The sequence below is a fragment of the Oncorhynchus mykiss genome, chromosome 19, assembly GCF_013265735.2.
Source record: "Oncorhynchus mykiss isolate Arlee chromosome 19, USDA_OmykA_1.1, whole genome shotgun sequence".
NCBI classification, from domain to species: domain Eukaryota; kingdom Metazoa; phylum Chordata; class Actinopteri; order Salmoniformes; family Salmonidae; genus Oncorhynchus; species Oncorhynchus mykiss.
This window is the reverse complement of record NC_048583.1, coordinates 16,420,062-16,443,477: the sequence shown is the minus strand read 5'-3', so window position 1 is coordinate 16,443,477 and position 23,416 is coordinate 16,420,062. Positions and strand designations below refer to the sequence as shown.

At 43.0% G+C, this 23,416-nt stretch overlaps 1 protein-coding gene across 3 annotated transcripts in view; it reads left to right on the top strand.

Annotated features, from left to right (window-relative positions):
* Positions 1 to 2,410: 2,410 nt before the first annotated feature.
* Positions 2,411 to 23,416, top strand: part of LOC110498461 (zinc finger and SCAN domain-containing protein 2) — a 771,911-nt gene continuing 750,905 nt past the window's right edge. The window contains exons 1-6 of one of the 3 annotated variants that reach the window (XM_021575081.2): positions 2,424 to 2,978; positions 3,371 to 3,501; positions 3,702 to 3,875; positions 6,535 to 6,726; positions 7,103 to 7,214; positions 7,577 to 8,915. In XM_021575081.2, the coding sequence (XP_021430756.2) occupies positions 2,690 to 2,978; positions 3,371 to 3,501; positions 3,702 to 3,875; positions 6,535 to 6,726; positions 7,103 to 7,214; positions 7,577 to 8,529 (1,851 nt within the window). In that variant the 5' untranslated portion in view covers positions 2,424 to 2,689 and the 3' untranslated portion in view covers positions 8,530 to 8,915. Of the gene's footprint in view, positions 2,979 to 3,370; positions 3,502 to 3,701; positions 3,876 to 6,534; positions 6,727 to 7,102; positions 7,215 to 7,576; positions 8,916 to 23,416 lie in introns of those variants that run through there. The other 2 variants (XM_036953700.1, XM_021575080.2) reach the window with 2 other exon arrangements.

The following is a 23,416-nucleotide window of genomic DNA, read 5'->3' as shown; positions in this document are numbered from 1 at the left end:
AGAGTTTTGAAAGGTATTTTCAAGTTAACAATTATGAGTGTTATCCGTGGATGACGATGTAAGAAAACCAATAAACTGTACTGCTGGGTTTGTACTCTTCAGTGCTAACAATATGTCAACCTGGGCCAGTACTGGTTTCAAAAGACCTAGACAGTTTTACAAGTCAGCTCTGCATCACCAAAACTCAACTTCACACCACACCTGCGAGATATGGTGAGTTCAAAAACATTTGGGGACACGAGTAGACCTTCAAAGTATTGGCACAGTGTTACGATGTGGCCGCAGTCATGGCCTCGGGTCTAAACGGAGTACAAGCAAAAGTCAAAGAAACAATATCGCAGGCTCAGTTCATGCATTATTATGCCCACACCTTTAACCTGGTTATGTCACAAGGTGCTGCAAAATTGAAAGACAACTATTTTTTCAACTCCATCTTTGCGTACTCTTTGGGATTTTGCAGAGCAAGCACAGGATCAACAACTTCTGCAGCACCACAGAGGGAGAAAGGGAAATTTGATTATATCTAGACACATGGAGAAGTTCACGTGCGGTAGCAACACCGTGGGATCATTGACAACTTTCTCCCTCAGCTCGGAAATATAGCTAAAGTCAAGTATTTTATCTTATACATTCAAGGACCACGAAAGGCTCATGTTCCTTGTCCTCCTTGTCCCACAACAGTTCCCCAGGTGTAGTAAAACCTTACCCAGTGCTGTATTCTTAAGTCTTTAGGAAAGCTTTGGGCTCAACTATGATCTGTTGCGGCTCAACTGAACTCATAGTAATGTACTCCATGTCTGACTTTGAGGGTAGGATGCCGGCCAATCTTATCCATGTTCTCCGGCAGAAGAGGCTGAAAAATAGTATGTACCAACTGTATCTGCTTACCGGTCTGGTTTTTACCATTCCTGTGTCCACATTCTCCGCCCTGAAACGGATCAAGACCTACTCTAGGAATACCACCGGACCGGCCTGACTGTGAGCTTTGGCTTTGATCTCAATTGAGAAAGTACTTCTCTCAGATTTAAAATTTAAGGACAGCCCTAGACCTTTTCCACATTTTGTTGTTACAAATTGGAATTAAAACAGATTTAATTGTCTTTTTTTCCCAACAATCTACACAAAATACTCTGTCAAAGTGGAAGAAAAATTCTAACATTTTTGAAAGATGAATGAAAAGTAAAATGCGAATCTTGATTAGATACGTTTAATACATGTTAGAATCACCTTTGGCAGTGATTACAGCTGTGGGTCCTTTTGGGTAAGTCTCTAAGAGCTTTGCACACCTGGATTGCACAATATTTGCCCATTATTTAATTATTCAAGCTCTGTCATGTTGGTTGTTGATCATTGCTAGACAGCCATTTTCAAGTCTTGCCATTGATGTTCAAGCTGATTTAAGTCAACACTGTAACTAGGCCACTTAGGAACATTCAATGTTGTCTTGGCAAGCAATTCCAGTGTATATTTGGCCTTGTGTTTTAGGTTATTGTCCTGCTGAAAGGTTAATTTGTCTCCCACTGTCTGGTGGAAAGCAGACTGAACCATGTTTTCCTCTAGGATTTTGCCTGTGCTCTATTCTGTTTATTTTTATAAAAAGTCCTTGCCGATGACAAGCATACCCAGCATACCTGTTTTATTTGCTGTCCATGGTCCTGAATCAATAGTTAGGCGTATGTGTGGCTGAATTTATTCCACCTCTGTGCGAGTGTGTCTTATGGAACTGTTTCTGTGAAATGATGTATGGCTTTTAGGCCTTATATATCACATGGAGAATTAACGTAGCAGGTTAAGAGAACTAGGTTAAGTTTAGGACAAGGATTAGGGTTAGCTAAAATGCATTTAAAAAAATACTTTATGGGGCGCAGTAGATGAGGGGTAGGGGGTATTTTCTGGAGAAAAAAAAATGCAATTTTTAAATGTATTTCTTGAAATTCTACACAGTTTGACTTATATTGCCTCTGTTGAGGGCTGTTTTGCTGTATGCTGTTTTATAGCTACTCTCATGCTATTCTTCACATTTTGCCATGATGATGAGAGATTTTTCCTGCTACCAAGACCAAAGTAGGCACATTTGCTATTTAATGTGGCAAAACTATGGTAGAGTTGAAAAATGCAATAGAAACACATTTAACATTAAATTTAGCTTTCGGTAAATGAAAAATGAAGGGAAAAAGTAATCACGCACTGCTTTTTATCCACAAGTCAGTTTGGTGGAAACACAATGCTGGTGGGAAAAATGGGCATATTTTCTTTATGCAGATTTTTGAATTTTCGCATGAAAATCTGTCGCCAATTTTTGGGAAATCTAGCAACAAAGTGTAATTAATTCACACTCCAGAACAGTAGGCGACAATTAGTTGGAAATCTAGCTACAAAGTGTAATGAATTCATGCTCCAGAACAGTGGGCGAACGCAGCAGGCGGTGGCATACCACCCCTAACGATTTTTTTGCGGACCGCCATAATACCATAGAAGAAGAAGTAAACGGAAGTGAACGGTGACCAAGAATCATTTCCACGTTAGGGTTTTGTTATTTCAAAGTTTTTTTTAACACCCTGGAACTCAATATGACAAATTTCACTACACAGCATCACATACCTACCCTAGGTAGTGTTTAGTTCGCGTTGGAGACCAGACTTGGTTGATAGATGTTATCTAGGTAACTCTAGCCAGCTAGTTGCTAACAATGGCTAACTCAAACGGTATGGTTTTTCACACTCAAATAGCCTCCATCATGGAGGTGCTAGCAAATGCAGCCGTGGCAGAGATCTGTAAAGTCGTAGACGACGACTATGCAGTGTTTCGTTTGGAAATAACTCAAAGCCAGAAAGAAAATAGGGGATTGCGGAGGAAACTACAGCTACTAGAACTGAAGGTGGCACGGGAGCGCACAGAGAGGACAATGCGAGAGCGCGTTTTCGCCAGTCGTCCCAGTACTTTCAACATCCCAGACCGATACAGAGGAATGGCAAGAGGTACATTTTGCAAAGGCGTGGGTGCGCGGCCTGGCGCCGTTCTATAGCTATAGAACAGTGCCTGTCGCCTAGTTCCCCTCTGCACGTGTGACTTGTGTTAACGAGAATTGGGTGTTGGATAGTATTCTATAATTCCTCTGATTGCTGAGCTATCTTGCACAAAGATACAATATCGTATTCTAACCAGATTCTTGATTTACTGTATTTCCTATTTACTAATTGAAAACAATGATGCATGGAACATAATCAACCTATAAATAGTATATCAAGAAGTTGAGAAGTGTTACATTACATCCTGGCCAATTCTAGACAGTATCAATAGTATACAAAATACTGTTGAGCATTGACAGTTGCTAACCTAACCACTTATTTTCCCCCAATCGCTCTCTCAGGTGAAGGACATCTGACTGGAGGCCACAGGAGCTTTGTGAAGCCAGCGGGACACAATACATGGAGAGAAGACCAAACAATCATTGTTGATGAGAGGAGTGGAACCTCAACCCAGCATGTTGTCGTGATAGAGGTCAGTGCAATATTGTCACATTAAAATTACAGTACATCAAATGTGGCCAGTTCATTTCAGAAAGGCTCCCCTCAGCTATTCACTTGCTTACATGTACGTCCTCATTTATCTTCCATAGAGGAGCTTGTGAGACTTCACTACAACATTGTTATCCAATAAAACTCATGTACCGGTAATAACCTCCTCTCTTCTTGTGTCAGTCTGGAGGTGCAGAGGCTACAGGTCCTGGGTTGAAGCAGGAGATGACTGAAGTAGTGGAGGCCCCACGGCACAGCGGAGACGTCCAGACTGGAGCGGCAGGGGAGCCCCCTGTAGCCACAGAGAACCCCACCACCACCCCAGCGCAGTCCAGGACCCAACGCAGCATCATGGAGGTTAGTGGAACACCGAACGCCGTCCTCAAGTTAGAGACTGACACCAAGACTTTAACTGTAACACACAGGCTCTTACATACAGGATCTGACCACAGATCAGACCCAGAGAGACTGGGGCTGGGGAAGCTAAGCTGTCATCCAGAGCCAGAGGACAATTCATCAATCAATGGCAATATATTTGGAGTCTATTTAGTGACAAAAAAGGGGTTAAATACATGTAGAAAATGACAAATGTTTCCTAATCTTTTTTATATCTCTCAGATATAGGACAGACACTTCAGAACGAACTTACTTTAGATTTTCTTTGGAGGGGCTATCTGTTGTACATTGTAGTGAATCTCATATTCATTGCGTTTGTGTGGGCTAATAGCAGTAAGGTCCAACATTTTATTTTTTTCAAACATTTTTTTTGGGGGGGGATACTTCAAGGGGTCTTAAAATTCAAAATCAAATAGTAAAATGATCCTTGGTATGGCCTTCTTAAAACAATTCCATATAGTTTAGTAGAATCCCTCCCACCCTGGCTTAGACTGTTATGGGTTAAACTGACAGGCTTTTCTTTAGAGGAATGGGGTGGAAACTACCACTTCTTAGAAGCCTGTTTCAAACTGTGGGCTTCCTGTATAGATCGGTGATGAGTGTGTCATTTTCTTTAGTGATCTGAATGCCAAGGAAGCTGACACTATTGTAATCAAAGTCCACGGTGAAATGAAATGATCATTTGATTTATTAAGAAACACATGGAACATCAAGCTCAGTGAGAGTCCCATCAAGTAATACCAATATATCATCTATATAACATTGATATAGTTTGATCATGGATTAAAAAAAGGGATTCTGATCAGGGTTGGGAATGTGATCATGCTCTAAGCCAGTAGTTCCCAACCTTTTTCGATTGTTGTACCACCAACTGAATTTTGCTCTGCCCGGAGTACCCCTGAAGTGTCACCTCATGTGCATTTTACCAGTAAGTCTATGGTCTCATGAGTCTTCTCAAGTACCCCCTGGGGTCCTAGTAACCCTGGTTGGGAACCACTGCTCTAATTGTCCCATATAAAGATTACCATAATTGGGTGCCATCGTACTCCCCATAGTGGTTCCATTTGTTTGTTAGAAAAAGTCACTTCTAAACGTGAAACAGTTACAGTGTGGCAAAAAAGTATTTAGTCAGCCACCAATTGTGCAAGTTCTCCCACTTAAAAAGATGAGAGGCCTGTAATTTTCATCATAGGTACACTTCAACTATGACAGACAAAATGAGGGGAAAGAAATCCAGAAAATCACATTGTAGGAGAAAAAATCCTACAATGTGATTTTCTGGATTTTTTTTCTCATTTTGACTGTCATAGTTGAAGTGTACCTATGATGAAAATTACAGGCCTCATCTTTTTAAGTGGGAGAACTTGCACAATTGGTGGCTGACTAAATACTTTTTTGCCCCACTGTATTTGTGAGTAACAGCTCTGCTAGGTCTCTGGTACATGAGGAGCTAGGCCAAGATTCTATAGGGCGTTTTTCAAAAAAGAAGCTAGTGGCCTCTTGTCCAATTTAGTGGGGTATTTATGTGTATAGGCTTTCAAACATCAAAACGGGCCACTGATATTAGCATTTTTCATGCATCATGTCCAAATCATCCAAAAGTATCTCAAATTGATTGTGAAGCTCAACAAAGTCACATCTTTCCAATGACTTGAATGGGATTTGTACCACAAATTCTAAAACGTTAGCATGTGAGACTCGGAGGTTGTGACTTGGTTTTGACTCGAATAATAGTGACTTGGTCCCTCCCACCTCTGGTTTAGAGACACAGACTGATCTGTCTAGAGGGGACTGGAACCAGTACAGTAGTAGTGTAAACTCAGAAGGGTGTCTAGATAAGAAAGGGGAGGGTCTGGTCGTAGATGAGGTGAAAGTGGAGGGTGACATTCCTCCCACATGGAATCCAGATAGTCACCTAGGAGACGGATACTCACAGGGCAGAGATTTCTTAGATTACAGTGAAAGTTTAGCGACAAATCTAAATGTTGCGACCCACTCCCCTTTACACACATTCAGCAATCGCGACCCAGTGTCCACATCGTTTCTTATTTTTAATCAGGTATTGAACTCAAACGACAGGGCTAGAGCTCAGGTTCAGGGGGAGGGGGGCACATCAGGCAACAGTAAAGAGAAACGGTTCCTCTGCATGTTCTGTAACAAAGGCTTCAGCTGCATCCAGAAGGTGGAGATCCACCAGAGTGTCCACACAGGGGTGAAACCCTTCAGCTGTACCCAGTGTCGCATGTGCTTTACAGAGGCTGGCAGCCTGAAGAGGCACTAGAGGAACCACACAAGGGAGAAATTGTACAGCTGCCCCCAATGTGAGAAGAAGTTCTCCCGCCAGCACCAGCTGAAGATCCTCACTGGAGAAATGCAGTTCGCCTGTACACACTGTGAGAAGAGGTTCTAAATAGCGGACTTATATTTACACACATCATCATATTTATGTCCACCATGATGAGTTTAACAACAATGAAGTCATTCTCTAACTACAGTATAGGACTCAAATGTAGTGGGGAAGCGTAAACACTCCATGTTGAACAAGTTTATTATCTGTGTGTGTGTGTGTACGTACCTGAGGGAGTATGTCTGTTTAATCTGTATCACCTTTCTCTTCCAGGATGAGGGTCCAGAGGTGCTGCTGGTGAAGGATGAGGGTCCAGAGGTGCTGCTGGTGAAGGATGAGGGGTGTGAGGAGGGTCTACGGAACCCTGAGGGGACCATGATCATGGAGGACAACCAGACTACACCTCCTCCTGAATCCACAGAGGAACCAGCTGAGTTGCACAGGACCACACTCAGTCTCGCTGAGGTGAGCCCACTGCAAACTACTGTCTGAATGGTATTAGGTCAGGGTTTGTATCCACAAAGCCTCTCATTGCAGGAGTGATGATCTAGGATCAGTTTACCCTTTTAGATCATAATGAATAGGATTATATGGAAAGATCAGCACTTCTACTCTTGAGACTCTTTGTGGATACGGGCCCAGTTCTTGATTAATTTTGTCTAAAGTGTGGGACCATGCCTCTGATCAAAGCATTAAATAAAGTGTAATGTAATCAAATCAACTAACATGTTTGCATAGTACTCATCGCAATCCCTTGTTGCCCAATCAGAATATGCTCCATAGCAGGGTGCTCATATCAGATTTCTGGATCCAAAATCCTCTCACTCTGTATCTCTTACAGCCAGTAGACATGGAGGATGGGAAGCCTGATCTGCTGCTGGTCAAAGAGGAGACAATAGAAGACGAACCAGAGAGCATTGACCTGCTGAGTGGAATAAAGATGGGGGAGCAAGGTAAGGGAGAAATACATATAGCCCATTGTCTTACGTCAGCTGACGTCACTCCAACACCACGCTCGTTCCTCCTCATAGTACCGGTTTCAATTCAAGTGCCAATGCCGTTTATCAAACTCCAGGTGGTGCTTTGGCCAGATGACTTGAAAATAGAGCTCTTTGGCGTCGAAAAAATGAAACATGGAAGCATATGCAAAAAAAAGTACCTCATACCTACGGTAAAATATGGTAGTAGAGCTTTGATGTTATGGGGCTATTTTGCTGTTCCTGTTTTTGCTTTATCTTTATCAGCGGTGCCAATAATTTGGGACCCGAGTTCTCTTCCATGTCTGTAAAGTCTATTTTGTAACCTCTTCCTGTAGATGGTTGGATGGAGGCTAACAGTGGAGACTGGATGGCCATCTTGGATTCCCAAACCCAGACGAGTACAGCCAAGGGCTCCAGGGATAACATCAACAAGCCGGCCTGGACCAGAGGCGACATAGTGGCGGCCAGTGGATGGAACAGCGTCCTTACCTCTGGGCTAGGGAGCATTGTTCAACATAACCAGAAACTGACAGTTGAACACAAAACAAAATCTAAACTTAATCTCCATGACAACATACTAGTTGAAACCAGGGCAAGGTGTAGATTTAGTCCACTGGGATGGGGAGGTATCCGTACGAGAACAGACACAGACTCGGCTAGCAATTCTCCGTCCTGCTCCTATAGTTGTGATTCAGAGAGACTGATGGCGCCTCAGGTTAATGCCCTAACAGGTTCTGCCTTCAGCCTGCCTTCTAAAGGATCTATCAACTTGAACATTGACCCTGCGACAACACAGACACTCTCTGGCCTTCGTCCTCCTCACACTCTTCTGTTAAACCAGACCTCAGACAATGCCAATGCCTCAACACTTAATGGCTACACAAGTCCATTGACAATTGACAGTAGTAGTAGTATCGCTATCAGCAGATCCAGTGGCAAAGAGAAGCGCTTCCCATGTTCGTTCTGTGGGAAAGCCTTCAGTTTCCCCAAACAGATGGAGATCCACCAGAGGATGCACACGGGGGAGAAACCATTTGGCTGCCAGCTGTGCCGGGCCAGTTTCTCTCAATCATCCAACCTGAAGAGGCACCAGAGAGTCCACACAGGGGAGAAACCCTACAGCTGCCCCCAGTGTGAGAAGAGGTTCTCCCGCCAGCACCAGCTGAAGATGCACCTGAAGGTCCATACAGGAGAGCGGCCGTTTGCCTGTACACACTGTGGGAAGAGGTTCTCAGAGAGGAGCTACCTCAGGATACACCAGCAGAAAATGCACACGGCCCATGTATAGAGTGACATGTCATGTAATACTAGTTAGTTTGTAGTTAATTCTGTTGGTAATGGATGTATCGGGAACTATGAGGTGAACTGAGGAAAGAATGAGTATGATGAGACCGAGTAGATGATAGGGTGATGGATGGTGTAAAAATGCTTCACTAATGAAGTGACAAACTTTGTTTTTAGGTGTTTTATAGTGAGATAATGATAGTGCCTTAATTCATGAAGTATTGAAGCTGTGTGTAATATTGAACCATTTCCAAAGTATTCTATAGTTGCATCAAAGCGAAGGTACTAGATTTACAGAAAAGTAAGTTTTTCTACTTGTCATGTATCGTTTTGTGCAATACATGTTATTTGTAATGCTATTTGTTTAAATTAAATACTAAATTGACTCTGCTGACTGACCTGATTATTTTTGTATCATTGCAGAGACTTGGACTGAGTTTGGACTTTTCAAAAACAACTAAAATTGCTCCATATTGTTATTGCTTGGCAGGAAACTAAGTGATACTGGCAATAAACTTTTCTTTCTCCCTTAACCTGACCTCAACCCCTTTCATCACTAATCCATGGTTCTCTCCCCTGATCAATGCTGCCACGTGATTGTTTTCCCTGCACTCAGTACATTCCAAGCTTGATTGCATCCACCATATACCTTCCTCCTACAGATAACCATTAACCTCTGGTGTAGCCCCTCGGCTATAGCACCCCTCAGGTCTCTATTATAACTAATTATTAACATTTAAAGCTCAGAAATTCATACCCATCATTAGGTACAGGCTTGACTGTGGTTAGCATTTTATAACATGTCATGTTTCTGTGTACAGCAAGGAATGTCTTATAAACCTTTATGCATTTCTGTATAATCTTTGTGGTTTCCAGTCCATGAAGATCTGCTGATATCCGGTGTTACTGGTTGGAGAGACTGGACCTCTGCAATTCCATCAACACCCAAACAATGGCTCAAGGATGGAGGTCAGAAAACGTCCTCTGCTGTCATTGGGTCACAAAGTGGGAGGCCGAGTATTAGGACAGATTCAGACAAGCCGGCTCATGCGAACTATGTGAAGAGACACCAGACTGTTCACACCAAGGAGAGGCCTTTCAAGTGCAAACTATGTTACAAGAGCTTCTCCTTTCTGACTAGCCTTATCAGACATAGGAGTGTCCACCAAGGGGGGAAATCGTAGCGGTGTGGCTTGATATCTATGCAGAGGATGTTTGGGAACTATTCTTTAGCTGAAATATTATAGTTATTTGAAGTGTCTTGGTAAGAGGGTAATTAAAACCCCGCATTAACCTTTAGTTAACTTGTCATTTGAAACAGGCTTAGTAAATACTTGTTTTGAGAGACAAAACTTAGGCTAGAACAAGGACAGTTTAATATTGATGATGGAATAAAGTCATTATTTTCTACTCTATTCTTGCTAACAAAGAAGTATGTTCAGCTTGAAATACCGTGATCATGAATAGGAGTTTGTAATATGCGGTACCGGTTTTCAATTAACATACGCTCTTTGAGCTGACGTCAGCCAATAAGATCCTCCTCTTCAGTAAACGGAAGTATAAAATTCATATAATGTGTAAACATTTATTTAAAGTGGCATTATTTGTATTTATTTTTTAAATTTTTACCCCTTTTTTCTCCCCAATTTCGTAGTATCCAATTGTTGTACTCATCGCTACAACTCCCGTATGGGCTCGGGAGAGACGAAGGTTGAAAGTCATGCGTCCTCCGATACACAACCAACCAAGCCGCATCTTTAACACAGCGCACATCCAACCCGGAAGCCAGCCACACCAATGGCCACTCCTGTGGCGGCCAGGAAACACCGTGGCCGCCACAGGAGTCGCTGGTGCACGATGAGACAAGCCCTCCCTAACCCGGGCTACGCCAATTATGCGTCGCCCCACGGACCTCCCGGTCGCGGCCGGTTACGACAGAGCCTGGGCGCGAACCCAGGGACTCTGATGGCACAGCTGCAGTACAGCGCCCTTAACCACTGCGCCACCCGGGAGGCCTAAAGTGGCATTATTTAAAGTGACTAGTGATCCATTTATTAAAGTGGCCAGCCCGGACAGCAGCCTTTTTGCGTTAGTGATTGCTGTTTAACAGTCTGATGGCCTTGAGATAGAAGCTGTTTTTCAGTCTCTCTGTCCCAGCGTTGATGCACCTGTACTGACCTCCTCTTCTGGATGGTAGCGGGGTGAACAGGCAGTGGCTCAGGTGGTTGATGTCCTTGATGATCCTCTTGGCCTTTCTGTGACATTGGGTGCTGTAGGTGTCATGGAGTTTGCCCCCGGTGATGCGTTGTGTGGACTGCACCAACCTCTGGAGAGCCTTGCAGTTGACCCGAGCCACTTCCTGTTCACACCGCTAGAGACACCGAGAGACGAAAAAACAGCTTCTATCTCAAGGCCATCAGACTGCTAAACAGCAATCACTTTCAGATACACTGAGTGTACAAAACATGAATGTCCCCTCCCATCAGAACAGCTTCAATTCGTGGGTGCATGGACTTTACAAGGTGTCGAAAGGTTTCCATAGGGATGCTGGCCCATGTTGACTCCAATGCTCCCCAAACTTGTCTAGTTGGCTGGATGTCGTTTAGGTGGTGGACCATTATTGATACACATGGGAAACTGTTGAGCATGAAAAACCCTGCAGCGTTGCAGGCCTTAACACAAACCGGTGCACCTGGCACCTACTACCATACCCCATTCAAAGGCACTTAAATATTTTGTCTTGCCCAATCACCCTCTGAATGCCTCACATACACAATCCATGTCTGTAGGCTTAAAAATCATTACACTAATTGAAGTTGATTCAACAAGTGACATCAATAAGGGATCATAGCTTTCACCTGGTCAGTCTGTCATGGAAAAAGCAAGGTGTTCTTAATGTGTTGTACACTCAGTGTAAATTTACATTAAAAATGAAGGACTTATTAGCCTACTCTGTTTTTGTCATGGAGGGCTCATTGCTTCAAAACATGGTTAAATAAAGAAATGCTGCTCTCGTTGAAAGGCATGCTTTGAGCTGTTATTACATTTTTTGTTGCCGATACCATAGAACTACTTTTTAATAGGATCTCTATGGGGGACACTTTATCTCGATAATTTGCAGCTTTTAAGCATGTTAGAATTAAATTAGATTGAGCAAAAAAAGCCCTGGTCATCTTAAATTAAACTGTTTTTTGACAGTATTAGTGGAGCACAATACCACAGAGGAGTTTACAAGGGAGGAACTCCCTCAAACTTTTATTCCATAGACTGGGATCCGGGTTATGCAGCTGTTACAAGAGCACATTTTTCACTGGCTGTCCATGGGTCTCATAAACAATGATTGATAGGTAGCTTAGCCTACACCTTTCAATTCAACCATTATTGGGGTAAAACACAACTTATACATCTGTGAACAGCCATCCACAACCAGCACAGCGGCGGTGTGAATCACATAATGGCTATGTAGATATCAATAATAGACCTTATGTGATATCCATATCGCCCATAGGCTACACCACTGCTGTCAAATCAAATTTTATTAGTCACATGCTTCGTAAACTACAGGTGTAGACTAACATTGAAATGCTTACTTACGGGCCCTTCTTAACCATTCAGAGTGAGAGAAAATAGAGAAATAATAGGAAAATAATTAATACACAATGAGTAACGATAACTTGACTATATACACAGGTACCAGTACCGAGCCGATGTGCAGGGGTACGAGGTAATGTAGATATGTACAGTGCCTTGCGAAAGTATTCGGCCCCCTTGAACTTTGCGACCTTTTGCCACATTTCAGGCTTCAAACATAAAGATATAAAACTGTATTTTTTTGTGAAGAATCAACAACAAGTGGGACACACTCATGAAGTGGAACGACATTTATTGGATATTTCAAACTTTTTTAACAAATCAAAAACTGAAAAATTGGGCGTGCAAAATTATTCAGCCCCTTTACTTTCAGTGCAGCAAACTCTCTCCAGAAGTTCAGTTATGATCTCTGAATGATCCAACGTTGACCTAAATGACTAATGATGATAAATACAATCCACCTGTGTGTAATCAAGTCTCCGTATAAATGCACCTGCACTGTGATAGTCTCAGAGGTCCGTTAAAAGCGCAGAGAGCATCATGAAGAACAAGGAACACACCAGGCAGGTCCGAGATACTGTTGTGAAGAAGTTTAAAGCCGGATTTGGATACAAAAAGATTTCCCAAGCTTTAAACATCCCAAGGAGCACTGTGCAAGCGATAATATTGAAATGGAAGGAGTATCAGACCACTGCAAATCTACCAAGACCTGGCCGTCCCTCTAAACTTTCAGCTCATACAAGGAGAAGACTGATCAGAGATGCAGCCAAGAGGCCCATGATCACTCTGGATGAACTGCAGAGATCTACAGCTGAGGTGGGAGACTCTGTCCATAGGACAACAATCAGTCGTATATTGCACAAATCTGGCCTTTATGGAAGAGTGGCAAGAAGAAAGCCATTTCTTAAAGATATCCATAAAAAGTGTTGTTTAAAGTTTGCCACAAGCCACCTGGGAGACACACCAAACATGTGGAAGAAGGTGCTCTGGTCAGATGAAACCAAAATTGAACTTTTTGGCAACAATGCAAAACGTTATGTTTGGCGTAAAAGCAACACAGCTGAACACACCATCCCCACTGTCAAACATGGTGGTGGCAGCATCATGGTTTGGGCCTGCTTTTCTTCAGCAGGGACAGGGAAGATGGTTAAAATTGATGGGAAGATGGATGGAGCCAAATACAGGACCATTCTGGAAGAAAACCTGATGGAGTCTGCAAAAGACCTGAGACTGGGACGGAGATGTGTCTTCCAACAAGACAATGATCCAAAACATAAAGCAAAATCTACAATGGAATGGTTCAAAAATAAACTTATCCAGGTGTTAGAATGGCCAAGTCAAAGTCCAGACCTGAATCCAATCGAGAATCTGTGGAAAGAACTGAAAACTGCTGTTCACAAATGCTCTCCATCCAACCTCACTGAGCTCGAGCTGTTTTGCAAGGAGGAATGGGAAAAAATGTCAGTCTCTCGATGTGCAAAACTGATAGAGACATACCCCAAGCGACTTACAGCTGTAATCGCAGCAAAAGGTGGCGCTACAAAGTATTAACTTAAGGGGGCTGAATAATTTTGCACGCCCAATTTTTCAGTTTGATTTGTTAAAAAAGTTTGAAATATCCGATAAATGTCGTTCCACTTCATGATTGTGTCCCACTTGTTGTTGATTCTTCACAAAAAAATACAGTTTTATATCTTTATGTTTGAAGCCTGAAATGTGGCAAAAGGTCGCAAAGTTCAAGGGGGCCGAATACTTTCGCAAGGCACTGTATATATAACTAGGAATACCATGACTAGGCAACAGGATAGATAAAACAGTAGCAGCAGGGTATGTGATGAATCCAGAAAGTTAGTGCAGAAAGGGTCAATGCAGATAGTTAAATAGCCCTGGTAGCTATTTGGTTATCTATTTAGCAGTGTTATGGCTTAGACCAGGCCTGGGCAACTCCAGTCCTCGGGGGCCTGATTGATGTCACACTTTTGCCCCAGCTAACACAACTGACTCCAATAATCAACTAAACATGATCTTCAGTTAAAAATGCAATTATTTTCAATCAGGTGTGTTTGCTAGGGATGGGGGGAAAGTGTGACCCCAATCAAGCCCTCAAGGACTGGAGTTGCCCAGGCCTGGCTTAGAGGGTAGTAGCTGTTCAGGGTCCTGTTGGTTCCAGACTAGGTGCATCGGTACTGCTTGCCGTGCGGTAGCTGAGAGAACAGTTGATGACTTGGGTGGCTGGAGTCTTTGACCATTTTTAGGGCCTTCCACTGACACCGCCTGGTATAGAGTTCCTGGATGGCAGGGAGCTCAGCCCGAGTGATGTACTGGGCTGTACGCACTACCCTCTGTAGTGCCTTGTGGTTGGTTACCAAGCAGTTGCCATACCAAGCGGTGATGCAGCCAGTCAATATGCTGTCAATCGCTCTCGAACTGCTCCTCTACAGCCCCGTCGATTTGAATGGGGGCGTGCTCAGCCCTCCATTTCCAGTAGTCCACGATCAGCTCCTTTGTCTTGCTGATGTTGAGGGAGAGGTTGTTGTCCTAGCACCACACTGCCAGGTCTCTGACCTCCCTATAGGCTGTTTCATCGTCGTCGGTGATCAGGCCTACCAACGTGTGCTGTCAGCAAACTTGATGATGGTGTTGGAGTTGTGCGAGTCCATGCAGTTGTGGGTGAACAGGGAGTACAAAAGGGGACTAAGCACACACCCCTGATGGGCCCCAGTGTTGAGGGTGGCAGATGTTTTGTTGCCTACCCTCATCACCTGAGGGTGGCCCGTCAGGGATTCCAGGATCCAGTTGCAGAGGGAGGTGTTCAGTCTCAGGGTCCTTAGCTTAGTGATGAGCTTGGAGGGCACTATGGTGTTTAACGCTGAGCTGTAGTCAATGAACAGCATTCTCACGTAGGTGTTCCTCTTGTCCAGATGGGAGAGGGCAGTGTGGAGTGCGATACAGATTGCATCTGTGTATCTTTTGGGGCCATATGCAAATTGGAGTGGGTTCAGGGTGTCCGGGATGATGGTGTTGAGCCATGACAAGCCTTTAAAAGCATTTCATGGCTACAGATGTAAGTGCTACAGTGCGATAGTCATTAAGAAAGGTTACCAGGCCTTCTTGGGCACAGGGACTATGGTGGTCTGCCTGAAACATGTAGGTATTACAGACTGGGCCAGGGAGACGTTGAAAATGTCACTTGGCAGCTGGTCAGCGGATGCTCTGAGTACATGTCCTGGTAATCCATCTGGCACTGTAGCCTTGTGAAAGTTAACCTGTTTAAAACTTCTTATGCCTTAGATCCCGCTAACGGGATCGACATGACAACAGCCAGTGAAAGTGTAGGGCGCCAAATTCAAAACAACAGAAATCTCATAATTTTAATTCCTCAAACATAGAAGTATTTTACACCATTTTAAAGATAAACTTGTTGTTAACCCCACCAGTGTCCGATTTCAAAAAGGCTTTACGACGAAAGCACACCAAACGATAATGTTAGGTTTGCGCCTAGTCACAGAAAAACACAGCCATTTTTCCAGCCAACAAGAGGAGTCACAAAAAGCAGAAATAGAGATAACCTTTTGATCTTCATCAGATGACACTCATAGTACTTCATGTTACACAATACATGTATGTTTTGTTCGATACTTCCCCCCCCAGCCCCTTTTTGCTAGCGTGTTCAGCCCAGTAATACAAATTCATGACGCGCGATCACTAGGAGCAGACGAAAAGTCAAAAAGTTCCGTTACAGTCCGTAGAAACATGTCAAAGGAAGTATAGAATCAATCTTTAGGATGTTTTTAACATAAATCTAAAATAATGTTCCAACCGGAGAATTCCTTTGTCTTCAGAAATGCAATGAACTCGAGCTAACTCTCACGTGAATGAACGTGACCAGCTCATGCCACTCTGGCAGACCTCTGACTCATTCAGCTCCCATTCCCCCCTCCTTCACAGTAGAAGCATCAAACAAGGTTCTAAATACTGTTGACATCTAGTGGAAGCCTTAGGAAGTGCAATATGACCCCATAGACACTGCATATTCAATAGGCAAAGAGTTGAAAAACTACAAACCTCAGATTTCCCACTTCCTGGTTGGATTTTTTCTCAGGTTTTTGCCTGCCATATGAGTTCTGTTATACTCAGACATCATTCAAACAGTTTTAGAAACTTCAGAGTGTTTTCTGTCCAAATCTACTAATAATATGCATATATTAGCAACTGGGCCTGAGTAGCAGGCAGTTTACTCTGGGCACCTTATTCATCCAAGCTACTCAATACTGCCCCCAGCCATAAGAAGTTAAAGGTGTTACTCACATCGGCTACGCAGAGCATGATCACACAGTCGTCCAGAACAACTGGTGCTCTCATGCATGGTTTGTTGGTTTTCCAAATGAAGGAAGAGCTTTGTGTGCATTTGTGTGTTGTGTGGTAAAGGTGATCTAGAGTTTTCTCCTCTAGTTGCTTAGGTGAAATGGATTTCACTTTCCCTGCCTTAAAATCACTGGCCACTAGAAGCGCCACCTCTGGATGAGCATGTTTGTTTATGGCCGAATACAGCTCATCTTAGTGGCTCTTAGCGGTCTTAGTACCAGCTTCGGTTTGTGGTGGTAAATAAACAGCTACGAATATAGATAAACTCTCTTGGTAAATAGTTTGGTCTACAGCTTATCATGAGGTATTTTAACTTGGCAAGCAGAACCTCAAGACTTCTTTAATATTAAAGATTACGCTCTAGCTGTTGTTAACAAAGACACACCCCTGCCCCTTAACCTTACCCAACGCTGCCGCACGGTCTTGACGATGCATAGAAAAACTATCCTTGTTCAGCCCCGAATCCGAGAAACGTAGGATATTACAGTTCTTCAGGTCCCGTTGATAGGATAGTCTCGAACGGAGCTTGTCCAGTTTGTTCTCCAGTGATTGTACGTTCTCCAAAAGAACGGAGAGTGATGGCAGATTATTTATCTCTTAAGAAGTCTTTACCGAGTCATAGGGATTAGGGCCTGTTCCGAGGTTAGCTGCATGTCCTCTGCCGGCGACTCGTTGTTCATCCAAATTAAGCTCTACATAAAACTATTCTTGCACTTTTCCCGTGATCCATCAAACGGATTTGGTGTGTCATCATAGTGGTCAGACTCGCTCAGTATTCCGTAAACATCCTTTCAGAATTTAGAAGTAATCCTCTAGTTTTGCAAAAGTAACTGTAATCCGATGACAATATTTTTTCCGTTAAAGTTTTTCTTTTTCTTTATCAGTTACATGTAATCCGTTACTCCCCAACCCTGTGCCCCGATTACTTAGCTATCATGCGCAGATACACGATCATATTCTAACCAGATTCTTTATTTACTGCATTTCCTATTATTTACTTAATGAAAACAATGTGATGCATGGAACATAATACATCAATCAATAAATAGTATATCAAGAAGTTCAAGTGTTACCTTACATCCTTGCCAATTCTAAACCGTGTCAATAAATATACTGTTGAGCACTGACAGTAGCTAACCTGACCACCTCTTTTCCCCCAATCACTCTCTTAGGTGAAGGACATCTCACTGGAGGCCACGGGAGCTTTGTGAAGCCAGCGGGACAGAATGCTTGGAGAGATGACCAACCAATTACTGTTGATGAGGGGAGTGGAACCTCAACCCAGCGCGTTATCATAATAGAGGTTAGTGTAATAGTGTTGCATAAAAATTGTGTTACTTTGTAAATCAAATGTGGCCAGTTTATTTTCAGGAAGGCTTCCCTCAGCTATTCACTTGCTTACATGAAACCCAGTACAAAAAAGGCTAGGGAATTATGCATATTTTTGAGTAATTATGCATAATTTGGCATAATTTTTGGTGAAATAAATGTCTAGATTTTATTGTATGTGCACTGTAGAGCCCATTATACTCAGTTGGTACTAAATATGAACAGAGGACATTTATTAACAAGCTCTTATTCAATTTGAAAAAATGATTAAACTGCCATAAACTCAAACTATTTCTGAGATATTTACCTATTAGAAACAATTTGAATATCAAACTCTCAAATTACACACACTTACCATAAAACGTGCTAATTGTGATGGTAGCCATTTTGAAAAAAACATAAAGAAAAAATGATGGTGACACACCCACACGTGATATCAAAAGCCCAGAATGTCCTCTCAAAGTTACAACAGGATCTAACACAGTGGCATGTATGGCTTTAGATCAAAAACAAATGTTCATTAGAAAGGACAAAAATGTATTACTGGGTCTCGGGATATTTCAGGAAGACTCCCCTCAGCTATTCACTTGCTTACATGTACATCCTCATGTATCTGCCATAGGGGAGCTTGTGAGACTTCCCTATGACATTTTTATCCAATTCGACTCATGTACAGGTAATAACCTCCTCTCTTCTTGTCAGTCTACAGAGGCTGCAGGTCCTGGAGGATCATCTCTGGTGAAGCAGGAGAGGACTGAAGGAGAGGAAGACCGACGGCACAGCAGAGACATCCAGACTGGAGTAGCAGCTGGAACGCCCCCTGTAGCCACGGATGACCCCACCATTGCCCTAGCGCAGCCCTGGACCCGAAGCAGTGGAACGCTGAACGCCGTCCTCAAGTCAGAGAAAGACATCAAGACTTTAATTGTAACACAAAGGCTCTTGCACACAGGATCTGACCACAGATCAGACCCAGAGAGACTGGGGCCACTGGGTAGTCCTACTGCTCCCGGCTCAGAGTATTTACCGGTATTTCAACATAGCCAAAGGATGGTTCATTCCCATGGAGATGGTGACACGTTAGACACTGGAGGTGATGATCCATCTTGTTCTTACGTTACAAAGATGGACCCTGGCAACATATCCTTGGGTTTAGAGAGACAGACTGATCTGTCTAGAGGGAAATGGAACCGGTACAGTAGTAGTGTATACTCTGAAGGGTGCCTAGATAAGAAAGGGGAGGGTCTGGTCATAGATGAAGTGACTGTGAAAGTGGAGGGAGATGTTTCTCCCACATGGAATTCAGATAATCACCTGGGAGATGGACACTCACAAGGCAGAGATTTCTTAAATTACATGGAAAGGTTAGAGACAAATCCAGATGCCTCGACCCACTCCCCTTTACACGGGTTCAGGGATTGCTTCCGAGTGTCCACGTCAATGGGGCCTTCCGATTCACACGGCCGCTTCCTTTTCGACAGGGCTAGACCCCAGGCTCAGGGAGGGGGAGAAACAAGAGGCAGTGGTAAGGGAAACCGGTTCCTCTGCATGTTCTGTAACAAAGGCTTCAGCTGCCCCCAGAAGGTGGAGATCCACCAGAGGTTCCACACGGGGGAGAAACCCTTTAGTTGTACTCAGTGTCACATGCACTTTGCCCAGGCTGGTGACCTGAAGAGGCACCAGAGGATCCACTCAGGGGAGAAACCCTACAGCTGTACCCAGTGTGAGAAGAGGTTCTCCCGCCAGGACCACCTAAAAATGCACCTGAAGGTCCACACGGGAGAGAGGCCGTTCGCCTGTACGGACTGCGGGAAAAGGTTCTCAGAGAGGAGCTACCTCAGTATACACCAGCAGAAAAACCATTCCACTCTATAACATAGAAAGTAACCATTCCACTCGATGGCTTCTGACATTTAAATCAAACCCTGTATTAAATACAAAGATTAATTTTCATACTTGTCTGCAGAAAATAGTGTACAAAACATTAGGAACACCTGCTCTTTCCATGACATAGACTGACCAGGTGAAAACAAGGATACCTTATTGATGTCACTTGCTAAATCCACTTCAATCAGTGTAGAAGGGTTTTTAAGTCTTGAGACAATTGAGACATGAATTGTGTATGTGTGCCATTCAGAGAGGGAATGGGCAAAACAAATTATTTAAGTGCCTTTAAACGGAGTATGCTAGTAGGTGCCGGACTAACTTTTTTCATGCTCAACAGTTTCCCATGTGTATCTAGAGTGATCCACCACCCAAAGGACATCTAGCCAACTTAGGCCAGCATCCCTGTGGAACGATTTCGACACCTTGTAGAGTCCATGCCCCGATGAATTGAGACTGTTCTGAGGGCAAAGGGGAGTGCAACTCAATAGTAGGAAGGTGTTCCTAATGTTTTTGGAACTCACTGTATGTTAATGTCATTATTTGTCAACAGTTACATCACACCTATCTGATTTAATTCAAATTAGTTTGTCAATGACATGTTTGTTCTACATTGTATACAGTGAGCTCCAAAAATATTGAGACAGTGACACATTTTGTGTTGTTCTGACTCTGTACTCCAGCACTTTGGATTTGAAATGATGTAATGTCTGAGGTTAAAGTGCAGACTATCAGCTTTCATTTTACGGTATTTTCATCCATATCGGGTGAACCTTTTAGAAATTACAGCACTTTTTAAAATATTTTTTTTACATATTTTTTACCCCATTTTAGGGTACCAAAGTATTGGGCAAATTCACTTATGTGTATTAAAGTAGTCAAAGGTTTAGTATTTGTTCCCATATTCCTAGCGTTAAATGATTACATCAAGCTTGTGACTCTACAAACTTTTTGGATGTTTGGGTTGCCTTTCAGTTTATTTTCTGCCCAATATAAATTATTGGTAAATTCATTTTAATTAGATCAGATAGGTATGTTGGAACTGTTGCCATAAAATTACATTAATATAGTTTGCTAAAAATATGAGCGAAGGGTGATTCCCCAAGCAAGTCTTGAACCCAGGCCACAAGCACCAATGACGAATGCCCTAACCACAGTCCCAACAAGGGATATCACTAGAACATGTGCTTATTGGGCCAGTATTGTTACGCACTGTCCTGTCCCGAAGAAACCCTACCCCCTCCTCTCTCAGCACTTGTGAAGAGCTGAAACAACTTGATAGGTGTAAGGGTGAATGCACTTTGAAGTAAATCTCAGCTCTGTTAAAGTACACTCAATAAAAACAAATTGATCATAGCGATTCAGCAGTATCTTTAAATCAGGTTAACATGCCCCACCAACATTAGACAACTATACTGAAAGCCCTTATATTGCTGAAGTAAATACATCTAGTCTGACTAAATGCTACATGACACGGACGTTGTGGCGTTGCAAGGAAGATCGACGTACCGTGAACCAAGAGGTTGTAAGTTCAAATTCCACGTGAGGACTGTTTTTATAATTATTCATGTATAACGGAACATGAATAGTATAGTCAAAGTGTGTCTAAAATATGTAAGTTGAAAACATCGCGTGTAAGTATCCCTGAACAGTCGAGCTATGAATGGATAAAAAGGTTCTAAGAAGGTTTTTGCTGACATAAATAGAATGTTCCCCTAACAGAAAACTGGACTCTAAAACATTAGGGGCACATTGCAGGTGAGATTTAAAAAAATGTTTCGCTCTCTCCCTAGAATTGTTAGCTGGGTATGGCCTTGTAATCTGTATCACCTCTCTCTTCCAGGAGGGTGCTGCTGGTGAAGGAGGAGGGGTGTGAGGAGGGTCTGGGGAACCCTGAGGGGACCATGGTCATGGAGGACAACCAGACTGCACCTCCAGATGAACCAGCTGAGCAGCACAGGACTTCACACAGTCTCACGAGCCCATAGTAAACTACTGTCTGAATATTATTTGGTCAGGGCCCGTATCCACAAAGCCTCTCAGAGTAGGAGTGCTGATCTAGGATCAGTTTTGTCTTTTAGATCATAGGACAGATGGGGACCTGATCCTAGATCAGCCTTCTTTACTCTGAGACGCTTTGTGGATACAAGCCCAGGTCTTGATTAATTTAGTCTTAAAGGGCCCCGCCAGAGGAAAATGCTGCCCCTATTTCAATGTAATTCCTGTTCTAGAGTGGAAATGTTCATTTAGGTTCCACCTCTGAAGAATGACACAGTGGTGATTTCCAGACTGAGTGGAGAAACAACAACAAATAGGCTACTGACAGCTGTTAGTGTATAACAAAAAAAATACCTGACCAATTTATAAATGGTATAATTGTGTGATCTGTCATTTGTGACTGAGACTTGTAAACGTGTGCTTTATACAATGTACATTTTGTTGATTGCTAGGCATACAATTAAGAGGATTTATTGATCCATTTGAAACGATGTCTAGTTGTGGCCGCAACTGGACTAGATTGTGAACTACTCTTGGCAGAACGCATTGCTTGACTACCATGAGGGTGATAAGCACATTTGTTCGCAAACTGCAGCCACCCAAATCATTCATTCTCGAGTTTGAGTTTGTTGAGCATAGGCTGTGTATGTTTTGGTTCTACAAAGACCTGTCCATCATAACATTCAATAATCAATTAATTGCAGTCATTCTTGAACCATGTGATCAGTTACCAGTTCTAAACATGTATTTTTCTTCTTTATGCTCAATCTATTTTCCTGTGTGCATATGACAGACAGTTGGTGGTCGGAGCACATCTCTGGAGCCGCTGAGCCGAACGAGCGTGTATTAATCCTGCTGTAGAACTCATTGCGACCAGCACTAGCAGGTCAAACGAACGACTAAAATGAAAGAGTCACTCAGAAAAACAAACCATGACTCGAGTCAGTAAAAAGAGTTGTTAAAAAAATAACGCATTGTTTGATCTGCACATCACCAGTAGCCATCCTCCAATACAAATTGAAAGAATAAGTAAACAGAGGTGAAAAGTGGCTCTTTGGCAATTCCTTGTTTTTATGTCAGCTGACAAATGAAATCAACATGTGCAAAATAATCAAACTGAACAGCAAGTCCCAATTGGGAGAGGCCAGAGAAAGACAGGCTAAGGAACAGATATTGGGTATTGGAGAAAGCCTATCATTGCATGTTCTGCAAACAATACAGTGGGTGAAGGTGCAGCATGAGCGTGGTGAACAGAGAGATGTGGTTATAGACAGCCGAGGAAAAAGAATGTGTAGAAGAATGTGTAGAGTGTAGTGGGAAGATGTGTGTTGAGGAAGAATGGCGCGAAGTACAAACCGTACTCTGCCGTCTCTGAACTTGAACCTGACGAGAGTGAGGATGAATTACCTGGGGTGGCAGGTGTGGTGAAGGCCTCCGAGTCCAAGCCTCACCTGATGTTCATGCAAATAATGATTTTGTCCCAGTTTTGGGAGAAAGTGGATATTTTCTTCCTTCCAGAGGAATAGGGTGCTTCGCGGGACAAGACGCATGACTTGCTTTGCTCTCTGGAGCAGGGTGCCTTTGCAAGGAGTGAGTACTGGGTTGGCGTTAAGTGTTGAGGTGGAGCAACTGAAATGGAAGATTCCCTGTGTCTGTGATACCCGTTGTTTGGTGCGACGCAGACACGGCTGTCCCTTTTTTTGAGTTTTGAAGCAGTCTTTACC